Source organism: Monopterus albus, unplaced genomic scaffold (genome assembly GCF_001952655.1).
Source record: "Monopterus albus unplaced genomic scaffold, M_albus_1.0 scaffold3.1, whole genome shotgun sequence".
NCBI lineage: Eukaryota > Metazoa > Chordata > Actinopteri > Synbranchiformes > Synbranchidae > Monopterus > Monopterus albus.
In genome coordinates, this window is record NW_018127883.1 from 6,626,060 (window position 1) to 6,645,460 (window position 19,401).

Genomic DNA, 19,401 nt, shown 5'->3' on the forward strand with positions numbered 1-19,401 from the left:
AGCTCCTTCTGACCATCTCTATACGTCTCCATTAACATTCTACAATTATTTTTGTTAATTTGTTTTCTTAAGTTAAATACAAAATCTTAAGTTAAAAACTTTAACTAAATTACATTCATTAAAAACTAAAACACTGAAATATTAGTCTTGTTTTTTTTCTCTACATTTCTGTGGTTGTAGCCTTCTTCCCGAAGTGTTAACCCATCAAACGTATTATTTTTACGTACGTAAGTACCATATGGTCGAATCCAGATATCTTGCGTAGACATCGTTCGTGAATAGCTGAATCACCGCACTTCACAACCAACGTAGGCTGTAGATGTGGCAGCAGAATATAGCACCACGCGTCAGGTTCGGGTGACTACGTGTCTGTTGCATTGTATCCCCCAGTGTAGCTGTGATTGGTTTCCCGAATTTCCATACTGTCAGGTAGGAAGTCAATTTGTGAAAATGTTTAAAAAAGTGTTCCGTCCATTCATTTTGGAAATAGCCGCTAAGATAAGATAGCTCATAATAGCTAAACTAAGCTAACGTTAGCTAGCCATGCAGCTAAGTTTGTGAGCCTTATAAACTAACTTGCTCACAGTGGCTTCATATGTGCTTTGGTGTGAATAGTATCTAGGAACTGGATTTTTATCTTGCTCATATTTCTAAGCTAACAAATGCAAATAACATCATCTTCACCGGGGCAGTGTGTTAGTTCAGGTAGCTCACCTGAGGGCACACACAGCTTGATGTCCCGCTGTTCATATCCAAATAACAGTTTGTCTCAGGTGAGTTTATTATACTGGTAACGTTAAATTAACCAGAGGATGGTTTGTGTGTTCATCACAGCAAGTGTCAGTGCCATGTTTGCCAGACTGGCCTTGTGCTCCCGCCTGCCATCCAGAACCCGGCAGTCAAATGTTTGTCCACTTTCTAGCAGAGCGTATTCTCAAACCAAGTGTAAGTAACTCCTTTTAACAGTTATTTTTCTCATACCTGATGTGGACACCTTTCTCACCATCTGTTTGTCTTGCTGTAATATGCCTCTGGTACCTGCGGATGTGCAGTAAAATGTGACTGTTTCTCTCTGCAGTCTTACTCCCACGTTCCCATGGGAAGTCGTTTGCCCACCGTAGTGAGTTAAAGCAGGCCAAACGCATTGTGGTGAAGCTGGGGAGTGCTGTGGTGACACGTGGAGATGAGTGTGGTCTGTCACTGGGACGACTGGCCTCCATAGTAGAGCAGGTAATGATAACTACAATCACTTTTATTGGCCAAGTATGGTACACACACAAGGAATTTGTCTCCAGTACAGAACTTGGGAAGCCATCTGTGGTGCCAACTCTCTCTCTCTCATACACACACACACACACACACACACACACAGACACAGACACAGTGTTTTCATTCCTTGTGGGGACTTTACATTGACTTACATTCATTTCCTGTAGACTTATCCTAACCTTAACCATAGCCACTACTTGCCTTACACCTAACCCTGACCCTGACCCTAACCTCATCCTAACCCTAAACCATGTTGCCACCCTAAAATTCAGTGACTTCCTTGTGGGGACTAGCTTCTGGTTCCCACAAGGATGGCCGAGTCCCCACAATGTGAGTGTGTTAACAGGTTTCGGTCCTCATGATATAAGTATTACAAAGGAAGACACACACACACACACAGATGGTGGTGCTGCCTCTGCAAGGTACTGATCTGGCTTTTGGGAGCAACTTGGGATTCAGTGTCTTACCTGAGGATATATGGACTGGGGAGAACGGGAGTCGAACGGCCAACTTGAGCCACAGCTGCCCTGTAATGCCACATTAGTATTGTTGATACAGATGAGCAGAACTTTTGTAGATTATGGTTGTGTATGTGTAAACATTATATTATTTAGGCTGAAGATGAATGCTATTGTTTTTGTGTCCTATCAGGTGGCCGTGCTGCAGAACCAAGGCAGGGAAATGATGATTGTCACCAGTGGGGCGGTGGCATTTGGAAAACAGAGATTGAGACACGAGATCCTACTATCTCAAAGTGTCAGACAAGCCTTGCATTCTGGACAGAACCAACTCAAGGACATGGTGAATACTGCTCTTTAACACTGTGAATTTTAGTCCAGTCCTTGAGAAATGTTTTAATATTAGGTAAAACATTTTCTTAAATTTGCTAATATTTTTTAAACTTTCTGTTTTTCAGTCAGTTCCAGTTTTGGAGGCAAGGGCCTGCGCGGCTGCTGGGCAGAGCGGCCTGATGGCGTTGTATGAGGCTATGTTCACCCAATACAGCATTTGCACTGCACAAGTATGAACTTCATTCTTCTCACAGAATACAATTCTGACAGCAGATTACTTTAACACCAATTTCTTTATATTTCTGTCCGATTCACTAGATTCTGGTCACTAACCTGGATTTCCATGATGAGCAGAAGCGTCGCAACCTGAACAGCACGCTCCATGAACTGCTAAGGATGAACATAGTGCCTATCATCAACACCAATGATGCTGTTGTTGCACCGCCTGTTCCCAGCAGTGACCTGCAGGGAGTAAATGTGGGTACCATATGAAGAGTATCATAGGAATGCTAAATGTTGAATTGTGATGGTGGATTGCTTAAAGCATTTCCTCCCTCACTAACATTTTAATATTTGGACACATGATTTTACATTTCTAAGGCTGTTTTAAATGTTCTCTACTAATTCAAAAATTTTTTTTTTTTGGCTTAATGAAACTTCTGTTTGTGTTTCAGGTAATAAGCATTAAAGATAATGACAGCTTAGCTGCACGGCTGGCTGTTGAAATGAAAGTAGACCTCCTCATTGCCCTGTCTGATGTTGAAGGTACAGAAGTGATTTGTTATGATTTTCTTAAATTTATAGTGAAGTAAGTTTTCACATTATTTGTTAAATGTTTTCATGGTGGTTGAAGCTTAAGAATTATATAAATATATATAGAATAAATACTAATGTTAAATTCATGTGTCATTTAATTTGGAATATATGAAAAAGCTAATCTTAAATAAGTGACACTTTTAATAATTTTACAAAAGTTGCTTAAATGGTGAGCAGGTATTATTGTCAACAGTCAATCAACTTCAGCACTCATTCACAAATGTGTCTGATTCTCTTTATCACCTTTAATATACTGTATCATATCTGATTTGCCTTTATTCATTAGCCCAATAAGTCATATATAAATAGAAAATTTTCTATATGCTGTTTGGATTTTTGTTCAGGTTTGTTTGATGAAAATGATACAGTGTGACTGTTCTGGTTCAGTGAAGGGCACAAAGAAGTAATAACAAATTCTGTTCCACAGGCTTATACGACAGTCCCCCAAGTACAGATGATGCCAAGCTCATTGATATATTTTATCCTGGAGACCAGCAGTCAATCACTTATGGCACGAAGTCCAGAGTTGGCATTGGTGGCATGGAAGCCAAGGTCAGCAACACAAAGTTATCTGAAAGTGTCAGCTGGAATGAGTTGGTTGAATGATGAAGTTTCATTTTTCTCCATCATGCTGTCTGAATCAGGTGAAAGCAGCTCTGTGGGCACTACAGGGTGGTACGTCTGTTGTCATTGCCAATGGTACGCATCCTAAAGTAACGGGTCATGTCATCACTGACATCGTGGAAGGAAAGAAAATTGGCACTTTCTTCTCCGAAGTGAAACCTGCAGGTACTGGGCACAACCATCTAGAAAGATTATTATACCCACTTGTTGTATGTTCATGCTTGATGTGTGTATTTTTGACACCACCAGGTCCAACTGTGGAGCAGCAGACAGAGATGGCCCGGAACGCAGGAAGGGCTCTGGCCTCCCTGCTCCCAGAGCAAGTGAGCTTCTTGTTCCCTCACGTTGGTCTAGCTAATTGAAGTGAGGTTTAAGATGCTATAGTAGGTGAAAGCCATTTTCTCATGGGGGTATAAATGTTTAGGCTTGCAATTTATTTAGTACTGATATATTAACTTGTCAGCATGTTTTAAGGTAATCTCTCATTTAAATCCCGTACGTAAAGTATGTAGACCTCATTATAACAATCCTAAATTAATTAAAATGACAAGCTTACAATCTACATATTAAGTGTTGATGTAACATTATTTTTCTGGGTCCAAACTTTGGTTAGTTCTCCTCTTCTCCATATGCCAAGTTAGACATACAGTATAACACACACACACACGTCTAACTTGTTTTATGTAGTTCCCAGCTTTTACTGTTACTCTCATCAGTGTAAAATGTGTCAGTGTATAGTGTTTATTTCAACTTTGTGCTAGCTACATTACAAGGCGGCAAAACAGCACACTTTTAAAGCACAAGTTTTGTTTCATTAATTTAAGAATACTGTCAAAAGTAGCCATTTTTTCTCCTTCCCATCAAAAGGAAAGCAGTCGAATGACAGCTGACCCATGATTTTTGATTCAGATCTACTGAAAAAATAGAACACAACACTGTGGCATATGGAGAGGAGGAGAACTAACCAAAGTTTGGCCATTTGCATCTGGGGGAGTTTGGACCCAGAAGTGGAATGTTACATCACACTTAACAAGCAGATAGGGCAACAGTGTCTTTACAAAAATAATAAATATTTAAATAAATAAATAAAAACCTATCAATACTAAAACATGGCAAAAAGAATTCAAGCAGTTGCCAGACAGACTGAGCTCACAGTGTAATGGTGGTAGTAGCTTTAGTTACTCATGATTCTGGTATGTGGTGATCATAATCATATAATGCATGTGTTTGGATCTCCAGAGGGGAGAGATCATCTGCTCTCTTGCTGAGCTGCTTACAGAGAAGAAGGATGAGATTCTGAGTGCGAACAAGACAGACATGGAGTTAGCAACAGCATCAGGTACGGGGAAACAGAGGTCACACTGATCCACAGCTGCATGCAGTCATCTGACTCAAATGCCATATTCTGCCAGTGGTTATCACACATCTCTGGAACTCCTGCTTTGGGAAAGTGGCTTATGAAAGAGGCTGGGATTAACTGGTTGGCAGCATTTATTGGTCTTTTTTTGTTGCTCTGGTGTGCATCGGCTAGTTTTCCAGCTAGAGGTTTACGAATACATAATATGTTTACATTTTTAGATTTAGCAGGACTCATTTTGTGCCCTGTGTTGGAGGACAGCATAGCATAATGTGTAAGGAGACTGCTCTTCAACTGGATGAGACAAGTTTTCTCTTATGCTTTACAGCTTGTCTGCATGCTGAAAGCAAAAACATTTTCTCTTTGTGGATCTGTAGAGTACTACATTGTCAGTGTTTTTATTTGTTTCTTTTGTTTCCTCATAGGTCGTTACTCCCAGCCTCAGATCAACCGCCTGAGTCTGTCAACTGCAAAGCTGAACAGTCTTGCCATCGGCCTACGTCAGCTTGCTGTGTCGTCCAGGGATAGTGTGGGTCGGGTGCTTAGGAGGACCAGGGTAGCCAACAACCTGGAGCTGGAACAGATCACTGTTCCCATCGGTGTCCTGCTCGTCATCTTTGAGTCACGTCCTGATTGTCTCCCGCAGGTCAGTCAAACCCAGCGCTCAGCCTGTAGACTTAGGGTGCTTCTGAAATGGCCTTCTACACATGTACATACATTTTTCTCTCGAATGCCTGCTACGCAAATGAAAATGCAGTAGACACTGCAGCCACTTTGTGTAGTAAGCCCAACCTTGGACATGCTACTACACCTCAAGCCTTGCACAGTGGCTACAGCTGTGCCTGCTAAGTAGAACTAGCTAGCTGGCACAACTGACTGGCTGACAGCGGGTCATCACATCTCCAAAAACTTTGGAGCACATTTCTAAATTAACATTAATTGCATAGTGACCACATGATTGAAAAGGAGATGGTTATTTTCTCACCTGAAAAAATATCAAAACTTCAAGTAACATAATAACAGTCCTAGGGTGAAACTTACAACAGCTTTGGGCCTGTTTTGTCACCACTGTGGGATGATGGGATAGTGTAGTGTCCATTGCTTCCATACTATGAGGTTATGTATATGCATACATATTTTGCCATACTAAGAATTCAGACATACTATTTGTATTGCATACACATTTTAGCTTACTATGTAGTAGGCAAGTATGCAATTTTGGACGCACCTTTCACTACCAGTAGCTGTCTTTGTGTGTGAGACATTTTACATGTGTGTCATTAAAAGTTGAGCTTCCATTTTTACGTATTTCATATTGTGCTTTAGGTGTCAGCACTGGCTATTGCCAGTGGAAATGCTTTACTACTGAAAGGGGGTAGAGAAGCTTCCAACACCAATAAAATTCTACATCAACTCACGCAGGAAGCACTTGCCATTCATGGAGTGGCAGATGCCATCCAGCTGGTAAGGATGAAAGCATGACATTATCTGAACATAGTGTGAGCTTTTACATGATTACAGAAATACTCAAATGTTCTATGAAATGCAAAAATGTATATTGACCTGTAGGTGAGCACACGTGAAGAAGTTGAGGACCTGTGCAAATTAGACAAGATGATTGACTTGATCATTCCAAGAGGCTCATCACAGCTGGTCCGGGACATCCAAAGGGCGGCTAAGGGGATTCCTGTACTGGGCCACAGCGAGGGTGTCTGTCACGTCTACTTAGACAGCAATGCCAGTATAGAAAAGGCTATTGATATTGGTATGTTGATCCTCTGTGTGGCTGTGAGCGTTGGAGAAATTTTTCATGTTGTCTATATTTCTGCTGTGACTTGGTCACAGTGTTTTAAAGGCCAACATCAGGCATAACATTATGACCACCTGCCTAATGTTGTTTATACAGGAGTCAATGTGGCAGTTGGTTGGCACTCGTGTCACTCTGCAGCTCACTGTGCATCTTCTGTGTGTTTGCTTCCACAGTTCTACTGTCAGGAAGAGCACAGATGTGTCTACAATTCAGTGAAAAACTGATGTAAAAGGAGTGAAATCTGGTCGTGAGGACAAGTTAGAGAGAATGTTTTAGACAAATTCAACAGCCTCACCATTCTAGGTGTGATATCACCACTACAGCCCCTGACTCTTTCTCTTAGACCAATGTACAGTATTTCTGATTTTGAACCATTTTAACAAAGATTCAAATAAATTTGAATCTTTTGAAAAGTACAAATGGCAGTTAAGTTTAATCTACGGTAAGGTGATCCCTGGGCGTCCATGACCCTGTCACCAGTTCATCATTTGTCCTTCCTTAGACACTGTTGGTAGGTACTAACCACTGCAGACCAAGAACACCAACCCTGGAACCTGCAGTATGGGAGATGCTCTGACCCAGTTATATCACCATCACAGTTTGGCCCTTGTCAAAGTTACTCAGATCCTTACACTTGCCCATTTTTCCTGCTTCCAACACATCAACTTCAAGGACTGAATGTTCACTTGCTGCCCAATATACTCCACACACTGACAGGTGCCACTGTAACGACATAATCAGTGATATTCACTTCAGCTCTCAGTGGTCATAATATTATGCCTGATTGGTGAATGACTCGCAGTTGTACAAGTTGTGGTTATTTACTTGAGATAGCCAAGTACTGCTGAATGAATATACTAACTTATGTTTCATTCAAGTCAGAGATTCCAAATGTGACTACCCTGCGGCCTGCAATGCCATGGAGACCCTCCTTATTCACAAAGATTTGCTGCGAACGCCAATATTTGACCAGATCATTGATATGCTGAGAATAGAGCATGTAAGAAACACTCCATAGATTTGGGGACAAGTATTATACATAGAATTACAGCATATGGTTAAGTGGTTTTTACATTTTGATGGAGCTTTTAGCTCCAGAAACAAACTTTCTAGAGATTCGTTGGCACTTAATTCATTCAGTAAAGCAGTTTTTGTATATTTTTGAGTGATTGCATCATCACTCTGTTGATAAATCTGTGTGCCATTTCTTTCTTTCAGGTGAAGATCCATGCAGGCCCACGGTTTGCATCTTATTTAACTTTCAGCCCATCCGAGGTGAAATCTCTCAGGACAGAGTATGGGGACCTGGAGTGCTGTGTTGAGGTGGTAGACAGCATGAACGATGCCGTGGACCACATCCACAAATACGGCAGCTCCCACACTGATGTCATTGTTACAGAAAATGAAGAAACTGCTGAACAATTTCTGCAGCTGGTGGACAGTGCCTGCGTATTCTGGAACTGTAGCTCTCGCTTTGCTGATGGCTACCGTTTTGGCTTAGGTATGTGCAGTATCAGGCAAGGTTTTATTTCTTAATGCTATCTGAGAGAAACCTGAGAATATTTATCCTCTTGTAAGTGTATTGAACCTACTGCTGGCTTGAAAATGGGACAGAAGGAAAACAGTAATTTTCCAAAACCTACTTTGCAGGAGCTGAGGTTGGTATCAGTACGGCACGGATACATGCCAGAGGTCCAGTGGGATTGGAGGGGCTTCTGACCACCAAATGGGTCCTTCGGGGGGAAGGGCACACTGTGGTTGACTTCTCGGAGCAAGGCAGTATGAAATACCTTCATGAAAACATCCCTGTCCCCCAGGGGAGCTTTAGTTAGGTACCCAACCAAAGAGCCATCACCAGGAGTCAAGATAACAAATGTCCATGCAGTTTATTTAAAGGTTTGTGTTTGCTAGTAGCACTTCGATTTCTCAGCTGCTGCTGCTTCATCACCTGTATAAACTCACTATATTGGTGCAGGAAGCTTGCATGCAGAACAGAGGCTACTTTCACTTGATCACCACATTCCTGGTTTTGTGAACCTCTGCATAAACCTGTGAATGTTTTCTAGATAAACATTGATCTCCTGAGAAAATGACTGGTGGTTACATGACAGTTGAGAGGGGTATATACTGTGGTTAAAAAAACAAAAACAAAAAAACACCACCAAACAAATACATTATTATGTATATGTGTGTGTGACAGGTGACAAAGTACTGTTTACAAAAACAAAGCTCTTTCATCTGTAAGGCCATTTTATTTTTTATAGCAGAAGAAAAAATCATTGGACCGGGTGTGATTATCTAACTTATTTTTCTATGTACAACCTCGCCCTTGTTTTTGTAATTTACTGCAATGTGTTATTTGTGCAGGATCTTGATTCAGATTTTGCTCCTTTTCCTCTTTGCAAAGATGATTAAATATGTTGTACAGTTCTTTAAACAGTAATGTATTTTATTTATCACAAATTTAATACTGAAAAATCTGCATCCTAATGTCCCTGGTTGACATGTGCAGTTAGTGTTGATGTTAAGAAAAATTTATAAATCAATGCAACAGCTTTAAAATATTCAGCTATGGTAGCATTCAGTTGTTCAATAGATGAAATCCTAAATATTTCCCACCATTTCACATATTGTTTGAGGGAACATAATCTTTTGACAATGGCTGATTGATCGTTTGGTTCTTGAACATTAATAAATCCCAATTAAACCGACATAACACAGTGGTCCAAATACAAAGAGTTGGTTGTTGATGCTGACCCCTTTCCTACACGCCTTCAACTCAGCACTAATGACGTATTGCATGTAGGCGGGGTTAGACGGTCTGCAGACTTTGCCCGGAAACCCGGCACAATCAGCTGTCATACGTCCCGATATTAAAAATGGCAAGAAACAGATCTTGCACTATAGTAGAGTATTTTGGTGGGGATGATGGTCACTGCTGTGGTTACTGTAAAAATGAAAAGGGAAACGTTTCTCATGGTAAGTGTCTAACTGATGAAACAGAAGAAGCGGTTAAGCTAGACGGTATTGCTGAACTGCTTTATGCTAACGAGCTAGCTCCTAGCTCCGTCTACTTGCTAGAATCGTAACCACTTTTGAAAGAATGCTAGTTGACAGTTGTTGGCCTCGTTATCTTATGTCAGTAAATCTAAGTTATGGCTGTTGTACTGATACTACGGGACCAGTGCATCCTACAGACTGAGCCTAACGTTACTTCGGCAGTATTTTATTGACCTGACGTTGGCTCAGTTTTTAGTCAGTAGCATATAGCTAATTGTTTACTCTTTGGAATCAAATCAAAACTGTTGTAGAATACCATAAGTTAAGAAACTGACAAAGAACGGACTTCTTGAATTGCTACTCAACTGGGCAGTAATAGTAATATTTCACTTGATGCTACGCTGTCACACCAGGTTATCTATAGCTCCAGCTTGTGCATCTCATGTGTTGCATACATTCATTTTGCATGCGGTCACAGGTAACTCTTTCGCTCGCCTACAGAATTGATATATGCCAACAGTTTTAACCCCGTATTGTCATTTGACAACATTCACCCAGCCTCTGAGGGTATTTCCCCGAGACCTCTTCTAACTATGCGGAATAAAAATAATCCATCCCGGACGAGGAAAAGTATGATTTTAATCATTTTATTGGCTATGCCCATTCTTTCCATATAAATGAAGGCGGCAACAGGAAATGACGCAGTGACGTGCGATAGCATTTATCCCCTTACTGATCCCTTACCAAATAAAAACCGGCTGGTATCGCCAATACTGATATTTTGTGCAAGAAACAATGTTGTTTCTATATTTTTGTCATGCCCAGCTACATACATTAGGTCAGAAGATTAGGAACATCTTTGAATATAATGTAGTCCAGTACAACACCGCCTGTAATTGACCTCAATAATAAACAAGAATAATTGAATTTATACATTTATAACAATTTCACGGAAACCTGAAACATTTTGAATTTCATAAACACAGATGAAGCGGAAGTGTTGCATTGAATTGCATACAATTGTACAGGTGTACCTACTAAAATTGGCCGGTGAGTGTATATAAGGGCTTGCTGCTTTTATTAACATCAAATGGTGCCACCCTGCTTACATATTGTGAAGGGATGTTTCTGGTGGTGGGAGTATGTCCATACTACATGCATACATAGCTACAGCTACAATATTTACATACCCTCTTGGTTGTTTTTTTTTATTGTCCTCCATCCAGCAACCACATATGACATCTGCTCTGTTGCTGAGGGACTCCTGACTGAATGTTTTCCTTATTTTGCAGTATTTCACACATTTACAGAGCAGTAGTTTGTGACAGGCGGAAGGAAAAATAGTTCCTATCAACTGGGTATTATCCTGGGTACTGTAGTTACTGTCTACTGTGTCCCCAGTTGAAGATAACATTACATTTACCCCAAATTATCCTACTTATTTTAGATATTGATTTTTTAACATGGAAACATGGGGATCAGAAGTATTGATATTGTAGGATCAATCATCACCCTGGGTTTGTGTGAAAGCGGACTGACATTTGCAAAAAAAGTAACTTAAAAACTAAGCATTTTTTACATCTGGTAAGCAGAAGTCGGCGATTTGCCGGCAAAGAAAAGTTCTACTGCATATTCTGTCCAGAGGCTGTCATTTAATGACTATTTTGCTTAATGTAACTTTGCATTTTTAGAAGTTTGACTTGATACAAAGCTATAAAAAGCTGCACAAGATAATGGGAACAGACTTTTGGTGTGGTACTGATTGGTGGCATTAAGTGGGAGCAAGACAAATGGACTATTATTGGGTTTCAGGCAGTTCTTAATGCAGTCAATGGGTGACTGTGCTCTGTGACTTTAGATACTCCTATTCCTTCCATTTAACTTATACCCATAAGTTAAATGGAAGTGCACAAGTTAGGCTAAGCTATAAATGATACCCTTATTTTTTTTTGGGAAGACAAAACAGACAATAGATCAGTAGAGTGATTATCAAGTATGAACAGTGTTTGTGGTGTGTTGTAGACTTTTCCACACAGGTGCTCTTTAACATAATGTCTTCCTCTTTGTGATTGGTACAGTGATGTTATCAACAGTGTTATTACATGCAAAGTAAATGTGACTGCACTATAGAGCACAACATCTGCCCTCAGTGTCATTGAGTCTGTCAGTGCCTATAAAGACATAAAGGTTATCTGCCTTTGATTTGATTTAATTTTATATTGGTTACAAAGACTTTTTTCCTTGCTTAATGTTTTCCAGAATTTATTGTCTTTATTGGTCCATAGGTTTTGTAAAAGCAGACAGGAATCTGGGAAGATGATGCTCTGCAGAAACCACTTGTCTAGTTAGTTCTTTTTTATGATTATCAGCATACGTTGTTAAAGGGCCCTTAAGTAGTGGTCCAGCAATAAAAAAAATACCAGTTTCTAACAGAGTAATTTAATTTTTTTATTTTTTTTTTAGCTGTGTCATTACATAAAACCTGCAGTTTTGCTGCTGTATCTATTGGCCTTAGCACTATCTGTAGTCATTCACTTCTCCAGTGTTTTAGTGTCACTCTCTTGGATCATGCTATGTTATCTCCTTTTCTCCATGGACTCTGGCTAAGCACCATTCTTCTGGGACATTGAGCATTATACTCCATTGCAGACTTGATGTGTGCTGTGTGAACTGGAATACAGTCAGTTCCCTCACTTATTTTAGATGTAAACTGATAGCGGTCTTGCCTTAGAGATTTAGTGTTGGTAGGCACACATGTGCATACTGTCTGTATGGTTTCATAAGAAAAGGTCAGGAGTTGAACACTGCACTTATCAGACCTCGGTTCTCCCAGCTGATGTGGATACAAATAGTAATAGGTTGTGTATGTTTCCGTCAGGGCCTTAAAGGACTATGGGAATGCACACACTGACACTTCCCACCAGACTCTCAAGCAGCTTGTTGACAAACGATGTTTTAATTATATTCAGGCTTCCTGTTTTTAGTTTTAGCGCGTGTCTAATTCACAAGCTATTGTGGCCATTTTCTAACATAATTCCCATTCAAGTCAGGCATTAAACATTGTGTTTTCATGGATGGCTTCTTTCCATTTGGAAAGTCATTTACTGTCCGTTAAGCTCAAGGCTGTTTTGTCCTTAATAGGGAATTTAAATGGCTTTTGAGTTTACATTGAAATGATATCTAGGGGTTTACTAGTCTATTGTGGCTAAGCTCCATTCTAACATTTCACTGGCAGAAGCACATCACATAAAAGTGCACCAAAGTTTTTGTGGTTTTCAGTAGGTATAGCAAAGTTTAAAATCATATGAACTCTGTTAAATGTGTTATTTTTTTCTACAGGAATGTGGTCTCACACCATGACAGTACAAGACTATCAAGACCTGATAGATCGAGGATGGAGAAGGTGAGTAGTTAATCAATGTTGTTTAAAACAACACCTTGCTGACCAAACTGTACAGGAATACTAATACACCATAATAAAATATCAAACACATTTCACAATAAAGCGTCAGACCTCACAAAGGCCATAGAAAATAACTGACTTTCAAGTAGAGATCTTAATGCTGTAAGGTCACTGGCCATTGTAATATTGAGTGGCAAATTATTCCTTAATCTGGGGACAGCTACAGCAAAAGCATTTTCCCAGCGTTTAAGCCTTGACCTAGGAAGTGGAAGACCTAAGGGATCTCTTAGGCTTGTGCTAGTGAAGGAGCTCTCTAAAATAAAGGAGGGCCTGACCTTTAAGTGCTTTAAAAACAAATATTATGATTTTGAACTCAATTCTAAAACTAATCAGAAGCCAATGAAGTGAAGCTAAAATTGGGGAAATATGGTCATGTTTACATGTGTTTGTTAGGAAGTGAGCAGCTGCATTTTGGACAAGTTGAAGGGAAGCAAGCTTTGACTAACACCCATATATTGAGAGTTGCAGTAGTTCAGTCTGGAGTTTATAAAAGCATGTATTGGAATTTCTAAATCCTTGAAAAAGTATTTAATTTTGCTCAATAATCTTAGCTGATAAAAGCTAGACTTCAGGATGGCATTTATCTGTTTATCAAACTTTAGATCACTATCAGAGAGCACCCCTAGGTTTCTAACAATGGAACCTAAATAAGGAGACAGGGTGCCACAGTTTCAGCAATCTAAAGATCCAAATAGCATACACTCTGTTTTCTTTTCATTTAAATGTAAGAGGTTTTCTGCCAGCCATGCTTTAATCTCTTCTAAGCAGTCTAGAGGAGACTGAACTGTTGAAGCCTTCTCAGGACACACAGGCAGGTAAAACTGAATATCATCAGCATAACAATGAAAAGATAAACCATACTTCTTAATGATGGACCCCAGTGGAAGCATATATAAGAAAACGGCAATGAATCTAACAATGACCCATTGACAAAGCCCCAACATTTGCAAGCTCAGTGTTGTCCGATTTCCTAGAGAACTCTTCTACAGTTGAGGGGGTCACCATATGTGTACAGACAGTAGAACAAACAGGTTTACACAGAGATGGAACAGCTACATCAAATAAAACAAGGAGATATTCAGAAAACCGAGCAACATCAATTTCAGCAGTGGTCACAGCACTGAAAAAAGAGCAGGTAGACATTTAGAAAATATGTTCGCCCTGTTTCAGCCAAGTTTCAGTCACTATCTGGGAATTCAGCTTGCAAGAAATAAAACAGTTGTTTGCTGGCAAATAAATCGTTAATTGTAATCTGGCATTCATTAGTTTGTAGTGGGGGAGAAAGATCCACACAGTTAATTCCTGCAGTCACCTCAGTGTAGTTCAAGAAATATCATTTGGATCTATCAAACCACTCATAAAATATTTTCTAATAAAGGCTATCCTTGTTTTCCTTTTCAGAAGTGGGAAATATGTCTACAAGCCCATAATGAACAGGACATGCTGTCCCCAGTATACCATCAGGTAATGAGATTTTACCCATTGGAATTTTCTCCTGTGATTGATGTTTCAGAATTGATGAGACCAATCTAACATGGAACTCACAAGGATGATCTCTGGTAGTTTGAGTTTGTTAATGTCAGAAATATTTGGACAAATATATATTTCTCATCAAATCTCTTACCTTTATGCTCTTTGTGAAGATGTCATGCACTGAAATTCCAGCCTTCCAAATCCCACAAGAAAATCCTGAAGAAGATGAGTAAATTCCTTTCCAAAGGACAGTTACCAAAGGAACAGGATGATGGTGAGAATATGTTGATTTGTACAAGAGTTATTAATGCTTGTTTATTGTCTGATGAATTTCTCTTTATTGGTATTGGTATGCATGGAAAAGAGTAAAAAACACAAGTCAGCTGTCAGCAGTTGACACTTGAGACTGTGGGACTGCATATCATTAGAGCACATGGTTGAAACTACATTTAGACTTAGGCAGCAACTCAGAACAGAGTAGGTACTGTGACTCTGTAGTTCACATTAACTAGTTGTAAGTAATATTGATTTTGTGTCTTGTAGATGAGCCAATGGACTCGGTGTGTAAAGAAGCAGGTCCACGGGCACCTGGTGAAGCCATTCACTCAGAAGTGAAGTGTACTCCTATCACAGACATTCATAAAGAGGAAGCAGAGTGTCCTGCTGTCACAGAGGTTCAGGCGGAGATAGCGGATGCCACACCAACAGACTCAAAAACTTTAGGAAAGGATTCAGCGTCTGTCCCGGATGGGAGAACAATAGCCACAGCTCCCAGACCAGGTCAGAAAACTGATTCCCTTCCAAATGAATAATCATCCTCAGTGGGCAGTGTTGTTCTTCTTGTTACTCATTATGTAACACAATACCTGTTATTAATATGTTCTTCTATCAGCATGGCTCTTCATGTATTTTTGCTTATTTAACCAAGAACTTGTTTTTTTTCTATATAAGAGCATAAACCTTGGATCTAGAGCTGCAACAATCAGTAGATTGACTGTGCAAACAAATTGCAAAACAAAATGCAAACATCACATGGCACTTTTTAAAAGCAAAATAGTGGCAGGGACCAAAGAGTTCTTAAATCTATGTGTCCTGCATCTGGCTAGAGCATATTTATGACCAGAAGGCAGCAGTTTATAGTCAAAAAGGGGATGACTGCAATCAGCAATGTTAGCCTGTGCTTTCTTTCAAGCGCTGTCTGTGTATAAAGAGGCAAGTTCAACAAAATTTGTGCCAGCAACTTTACTGCTCAACTTCAAAATATGTTCTGACCTTTTCCTATTTTTCAAAGTGACCCAAACCAGCAAAGAAAAGAAAAAGGTAAAACAGACTCACTGAAACAAGAATAAAGGAAATATTGATATTAAAACTTTGGAGCTTACAGTAAAATCTTTGACACTGTGTGACTTTCAACATAGTGATTGTAGCTTTAAGGACAATTCAGCACAGTCAGTTGTTGAACTGCCACTGTGGTGTTCTCCAGTAGCTTTCCAGAGGGTGTCACTGTTCACTTTGTGATAGACTTCACTCTGCTGCAGCTTGGTGAACAAGGCTGCAGTGTTCTCAGTGCTTTCTGGTGTGTGTCTTTGGTTTGGGCTTATCTGTCATGTTCTCCTCCTTAATCCTCAGTACAGGATATCCTCATGGCCAACTCACAGTAATGCATTAATAACACTCATAGAGAAGAGTTAATAAACTCCTACTAGACACAGGCAGCAGCACTTCTAACAATTGGTCATTTGTCAAGGTGCAAACCCTTTTTTTCCTCTCAATAATCTAATGAGAACATGCCCCACACTCATTAGGCAAAAAATATAAATTAATATTGTGAGCAGTAAGTGTAATTTTTTGGTCAAGCCAGATACAGACATAAATGTAAAGAGAAAGCTTTCATCAGTACCAGTGTTCTTCTACTATGACACCTGTGTCAGCACCACACTCCCCTTCCTCAGGCTGTCAGAAATAATAAGCCTTTTCAGGAAGCTAGCAGAGGGGAAACAAGGAGGATTTACTATGAATTTCCACTCCCTCCTCATTCACCTCCAACAAAAAACACCTGGCCATAGCTTTCCTTTGGCTTTATGTGTGGAGCACTTTATAGCTTGGGTAGGTCACTAAGTTAAGCTTGAGAAAACATGGCTTCACTTGAAATGCTGTGATTTCCAAAGCTATGGTGGGGTCTGCTTTTTTAGAGAATGATGAGTAGTGAAACTTCACCTCTGGATTTATTTGTATTCCAGTTTGAAATTCAGTATTTTCTCCATTCAGATGATAGTGTTACATGAAAAAGATAAAGTCAAGAGAACTAGTCAATTCAGTAATGAAACATTTCTCTGAAGGGACCTATTCTGCAATATTAAGTGATAGTACCAGATAAAATGTTGATTTGAAATAATTGCAAAGTGCCTTATCCTATGTTACTATGTTAGTGGCTCTTCTCACAGTAAATGCATTTTGTGTCTCTACATGTTTATGTGCAAGAAGCAGTAGGTCACAATTCCAGACAGTTTACTTTGCTTTTGAGAGTTGCCTTGGGAAGTGGGGAGAGAATGTGTCACAGTTTTTATAATGTACTAACTGCTGGAGTGGGAGCATCTGTTATTTGCAGGAACTGATCTGTCAAACTTTATCTTCACCAGGGCTGCACATGCTGTCCTCAGGAGTACAGTGAGGAACAGAAGTATTTGAACACCCTGCGATTTTGCAAGTTCTCCCACTTAGAAATCATGGAGGGGTCTGAAATTCACATTGTAGGTGCATTCCCACTCTGAGAGACAGAATTAAAAAAAAATTTTCAGGAAATCACATTGTATGATTTTTAAAGAATTTATTTTTCTTGCACTGCTGAACATAAGTATTTGAACACCTGAGAAACAGCAAGAATTCTGGCTCTCAAAGACCTGTTACTGTGCCTTGAAAAAGTCCACCTTTACTCTACTCATTAATCTAAATTAGTAGCACCTGTCTGAGCTCTTTAAAGACACCTGTCCACCCCACGGTCAGTCAGACGCCAACTACTACCATGGGCAAGACCAAAGAGCTGTCAAAAGACACCAGAGACAAAATTGTGGACCTCCGCAAGGCTGGAAAGGGCTACGGGGCAATTGCCAAGCAGCTTGGTGAAAATAGATCAACTGTTGGAGCAATTGTTAGAAAATGGAAGAGGCTAAAGACGACTGTCAGTCTCCCTCGGACTGGGGCGCCATGCAAGATCTCACCTCGTGGGGTATCACTGATGATAAGAAAGGTGAGGAATCAGCCCAGAACTACAAGGGAGGAGCTGGTCAATGACATGAAGAGAGCTGGGACCACAGTTTCCAAGGTCACTGTCGGTAGAACACTACTCCGTCATGGTTTCAAATCATGCATTGCACAGAAGGTTCCCCTGCTCAAGTCATCACATGTCCAGGCCCGTCTGAAGTTTGCCAAAGACCATCTGGATGATCCAGAGGAGGCATGGGAGAAAGTCATGTGGTCAGATGAGACCAAACTGGAAGTTTTTGGTCTAAACTTCACTCGTCGTGTTTGGAGGAAAAAGAAGGATGAGTTGCATCCCAAGAACGCCATTCCTACTGTGAAGCATGGGAGTGGTAAAATCATGTTTTAGGTTTGCTTTTCTGCGAAAGGGGCCAGGACGTCTGCACTGTATTAAGGAAAGGATGAATGGGGCCATTTATTGTGAGATTTTGAGCAACAACCTCCTTCCCTCAGTCAGAGCATTGAAGATGGGTCGTGGCTGGGTCTTCCAACATGACAACGACCCGAAGCACACAGCCAGGATAACCAAGGAGTGGCTCCGTAAGAAGCATATCAAGGTTCTGGAGTGGCCTAGCCAGTCTCCAGACCTCAATCCAATAGAACATCTTTGGAGGGAGCTTAAACTCTGCGTTGCTCAGCGACAGCCCCGAAACCTGACAGATCTAGAGGAGATCTGTGTGGAGGAGTGGGCCAAAATCCCTGTTGCAGTGTGTGCAAACCTGGTCAAGAACTACAGGAAACATTTGACCTCTGTAATTGCAAACAAAGGTTTCTGTACCAAATATTAACACTGATTTTCTCAGGTGTTCAAATACTTATGTTCAGCAGTGCAAGACAAATAAATTCTTTAAAAATCATACAATGTGATTTCCTGAATTTTTTTTTATTATTCTATCTCTCAGAGTGGGAATGCACCTACAATGTGAATGTCAGACCCCTCCATGATTTCTAAGTGGGAGAACTTGCAAAATCGCAGGGTGTTCAAATACTTCTGTTCCTCACTGTACCTGTGAGTGTGCGAGAGACAGAGAGAGATGAAGTGCATGTGTGTGTCATCAGAGTGTAATTAGATGGAGAGTGGCACCTGGACAGAGTGATTGTGGATAAGGTTTAATGTGTCTGTTGTTGAGCCAGTGTGATGTGCACAGTCCAGACTTGTTCCTGTTGTCTGTCTGACCCCCTTGCCTTGACCTCACCATGGTGGTTCTGACAGAGGAAAACCATTTAATCACCCTATAAGTACCATGGTTGTAGTGGGTATCTTACTCCAAAATGCTTTTTTCCAGTCATTTACCACTAAAAAGCAATGCAGCAATCAGGGACACTGAGACAAAACAAGAAATGCCTAGATTCCTGTGTGATCACATTCATGAACTCCTCTGTGTCATGATGACTCAGACTCAAATGGTTCACACGAAGATGGCACAAAAGAAGAAATGAAAACACAAAACTCAGATCACAGAATTACTTTAGAGACTGAGTTTAATCTGTTCATTAAAAATTATGTTATGATCCTAAAATAAAACATAAGTTGAACTAA

At 40.2% G+C, this 19,401-nt stretch overlaps 3 protein-coding genes across 11 annotated transcripts in view; 2 read left to right on the forward strand and 1 right to left on the reverse strand.

Moving 5' to 3' along the window:
- The window catches only part of LOC109962651 (nuclear factor 7, brain), a 5,717-nt gene extending 4,645 nt beyond the window's left edge, over positions 1–1,072 (reverse strand). The window contains exon 1 of one of the 5 annotated variants that reach the window (XM_020604568.1): positions 228–286. In XM_020604568.1, the coding sequence (XP_020460224.1) occupies positions 228–269 (42 nt within the window). In that variant the 5' untranslated portion in view covers positions 270–286. Of the gene's footprint in view, positions 1–227; positions 303–714; positions 827–981 lie in introns of those variants that run through there. The other 4 variants (XM_020604578.1, XM_020604555.1, XM_020604563.1 and 1 more) reach the window with 4 other exon arrangements.
- aldh18a1 (aldehyde dehydrogenase 18 family, member A1) lies at positions 273–9,380 on the forward strand. Of its 2 annotated transcripts, none has more exons than XM_020604504.1 (17): positions 273–429; positions 835–945; positions 1,079–1,230; positions 1,921–2,070; positions 2,186–2,290; positions 2,379–2,537; positions 2,735–2,825; positions 3,304–3,428; positions 3,521–3,665; positions 3,750–3,823; positions 4,740–4,839; positions 5,283–5,503; positions 6,184–6,321; positions 6,427–6,622; positions 7,546–7,667; positions 7,886–8,168; positions 8,318–9,380. In XM_020604504.1, exons 2-17 carry the CDS (start codon positions 849–851, stop codon positions 8,497–8,499), a joined length of 2,340 nt encoding a protein of 779 aa, XP_020460160.1. In that variant the 5' UTR covers positions 273–429; positions 835–848; the 3' UTR covers positions 8,500–9,380. The 2 variants fall into 2 exon arrangements, with proteins under 2 accessions (XP_020460160.1, XP_020460149.1); XM_020604493.1 differs by lacking the exon at positions 273–429 and adding an exon at positions 471–705.
- A 59-nt stretch (positions 9,381–9,439) lies between these two features.
- ate1 (arginyltransferase 1) overlaps positions 9,440–19,401 on the forward strand; it is a 51,065-nt gene continuing 41,103 nt past the window's right edge. For all 4 annotated transcript variants that reach the window (XM_020604516.1, XM_020604524.1, XM_020604530.1 and 1 more), the window contains exons 1-5: positions 9,440–9,646; positions 13,007–13,070; positions 14,532–14,594; positions 14,774–14,877; positions 15,147–15,383. In XM_020604516.1, the coding sequence (XP_020460172.1) occupies positions 9,547–9,646; positions 13,007–13,070; positions 14,532–14,594; positions 14,774–14,877; positions 15,147–15,383 (568 nt within the window). In that variant the 5' untranslated portion in view covers positions 9,440–9,546. The remainder of the gene's footprint in view (positions 9,647–13,006; positions 13,071–14,531; positions 14,595–14,773; positions 14,878–15,146; positions 15,384–19,401) is intronic.

Excerpts from the sequence above, each read along its gene's own strand:
- aldh18a1 (XM_020604493.1), top strand. The coding sequence starts at position 663 with ATGCAAATAACATCATCTTCACCGGGGCAGTGTGTTAGTTCAG. Across the intron at positions 2,071-2,185 it reads AGAACCAACTCAAGGACATG|TCAGTTCCAGTTTTGGAGGC; the intron begins GTGAATACTGCT and ends TCTGTTTTTCAG. Across the intron at positions 2,826-3,303 it reads TGCCCTGTCTGATGTTGAAG|GCTTATACGACAGTCCCCCA; the intron begins GTACAGAAGTGA and ends TCTGTTCCACAG.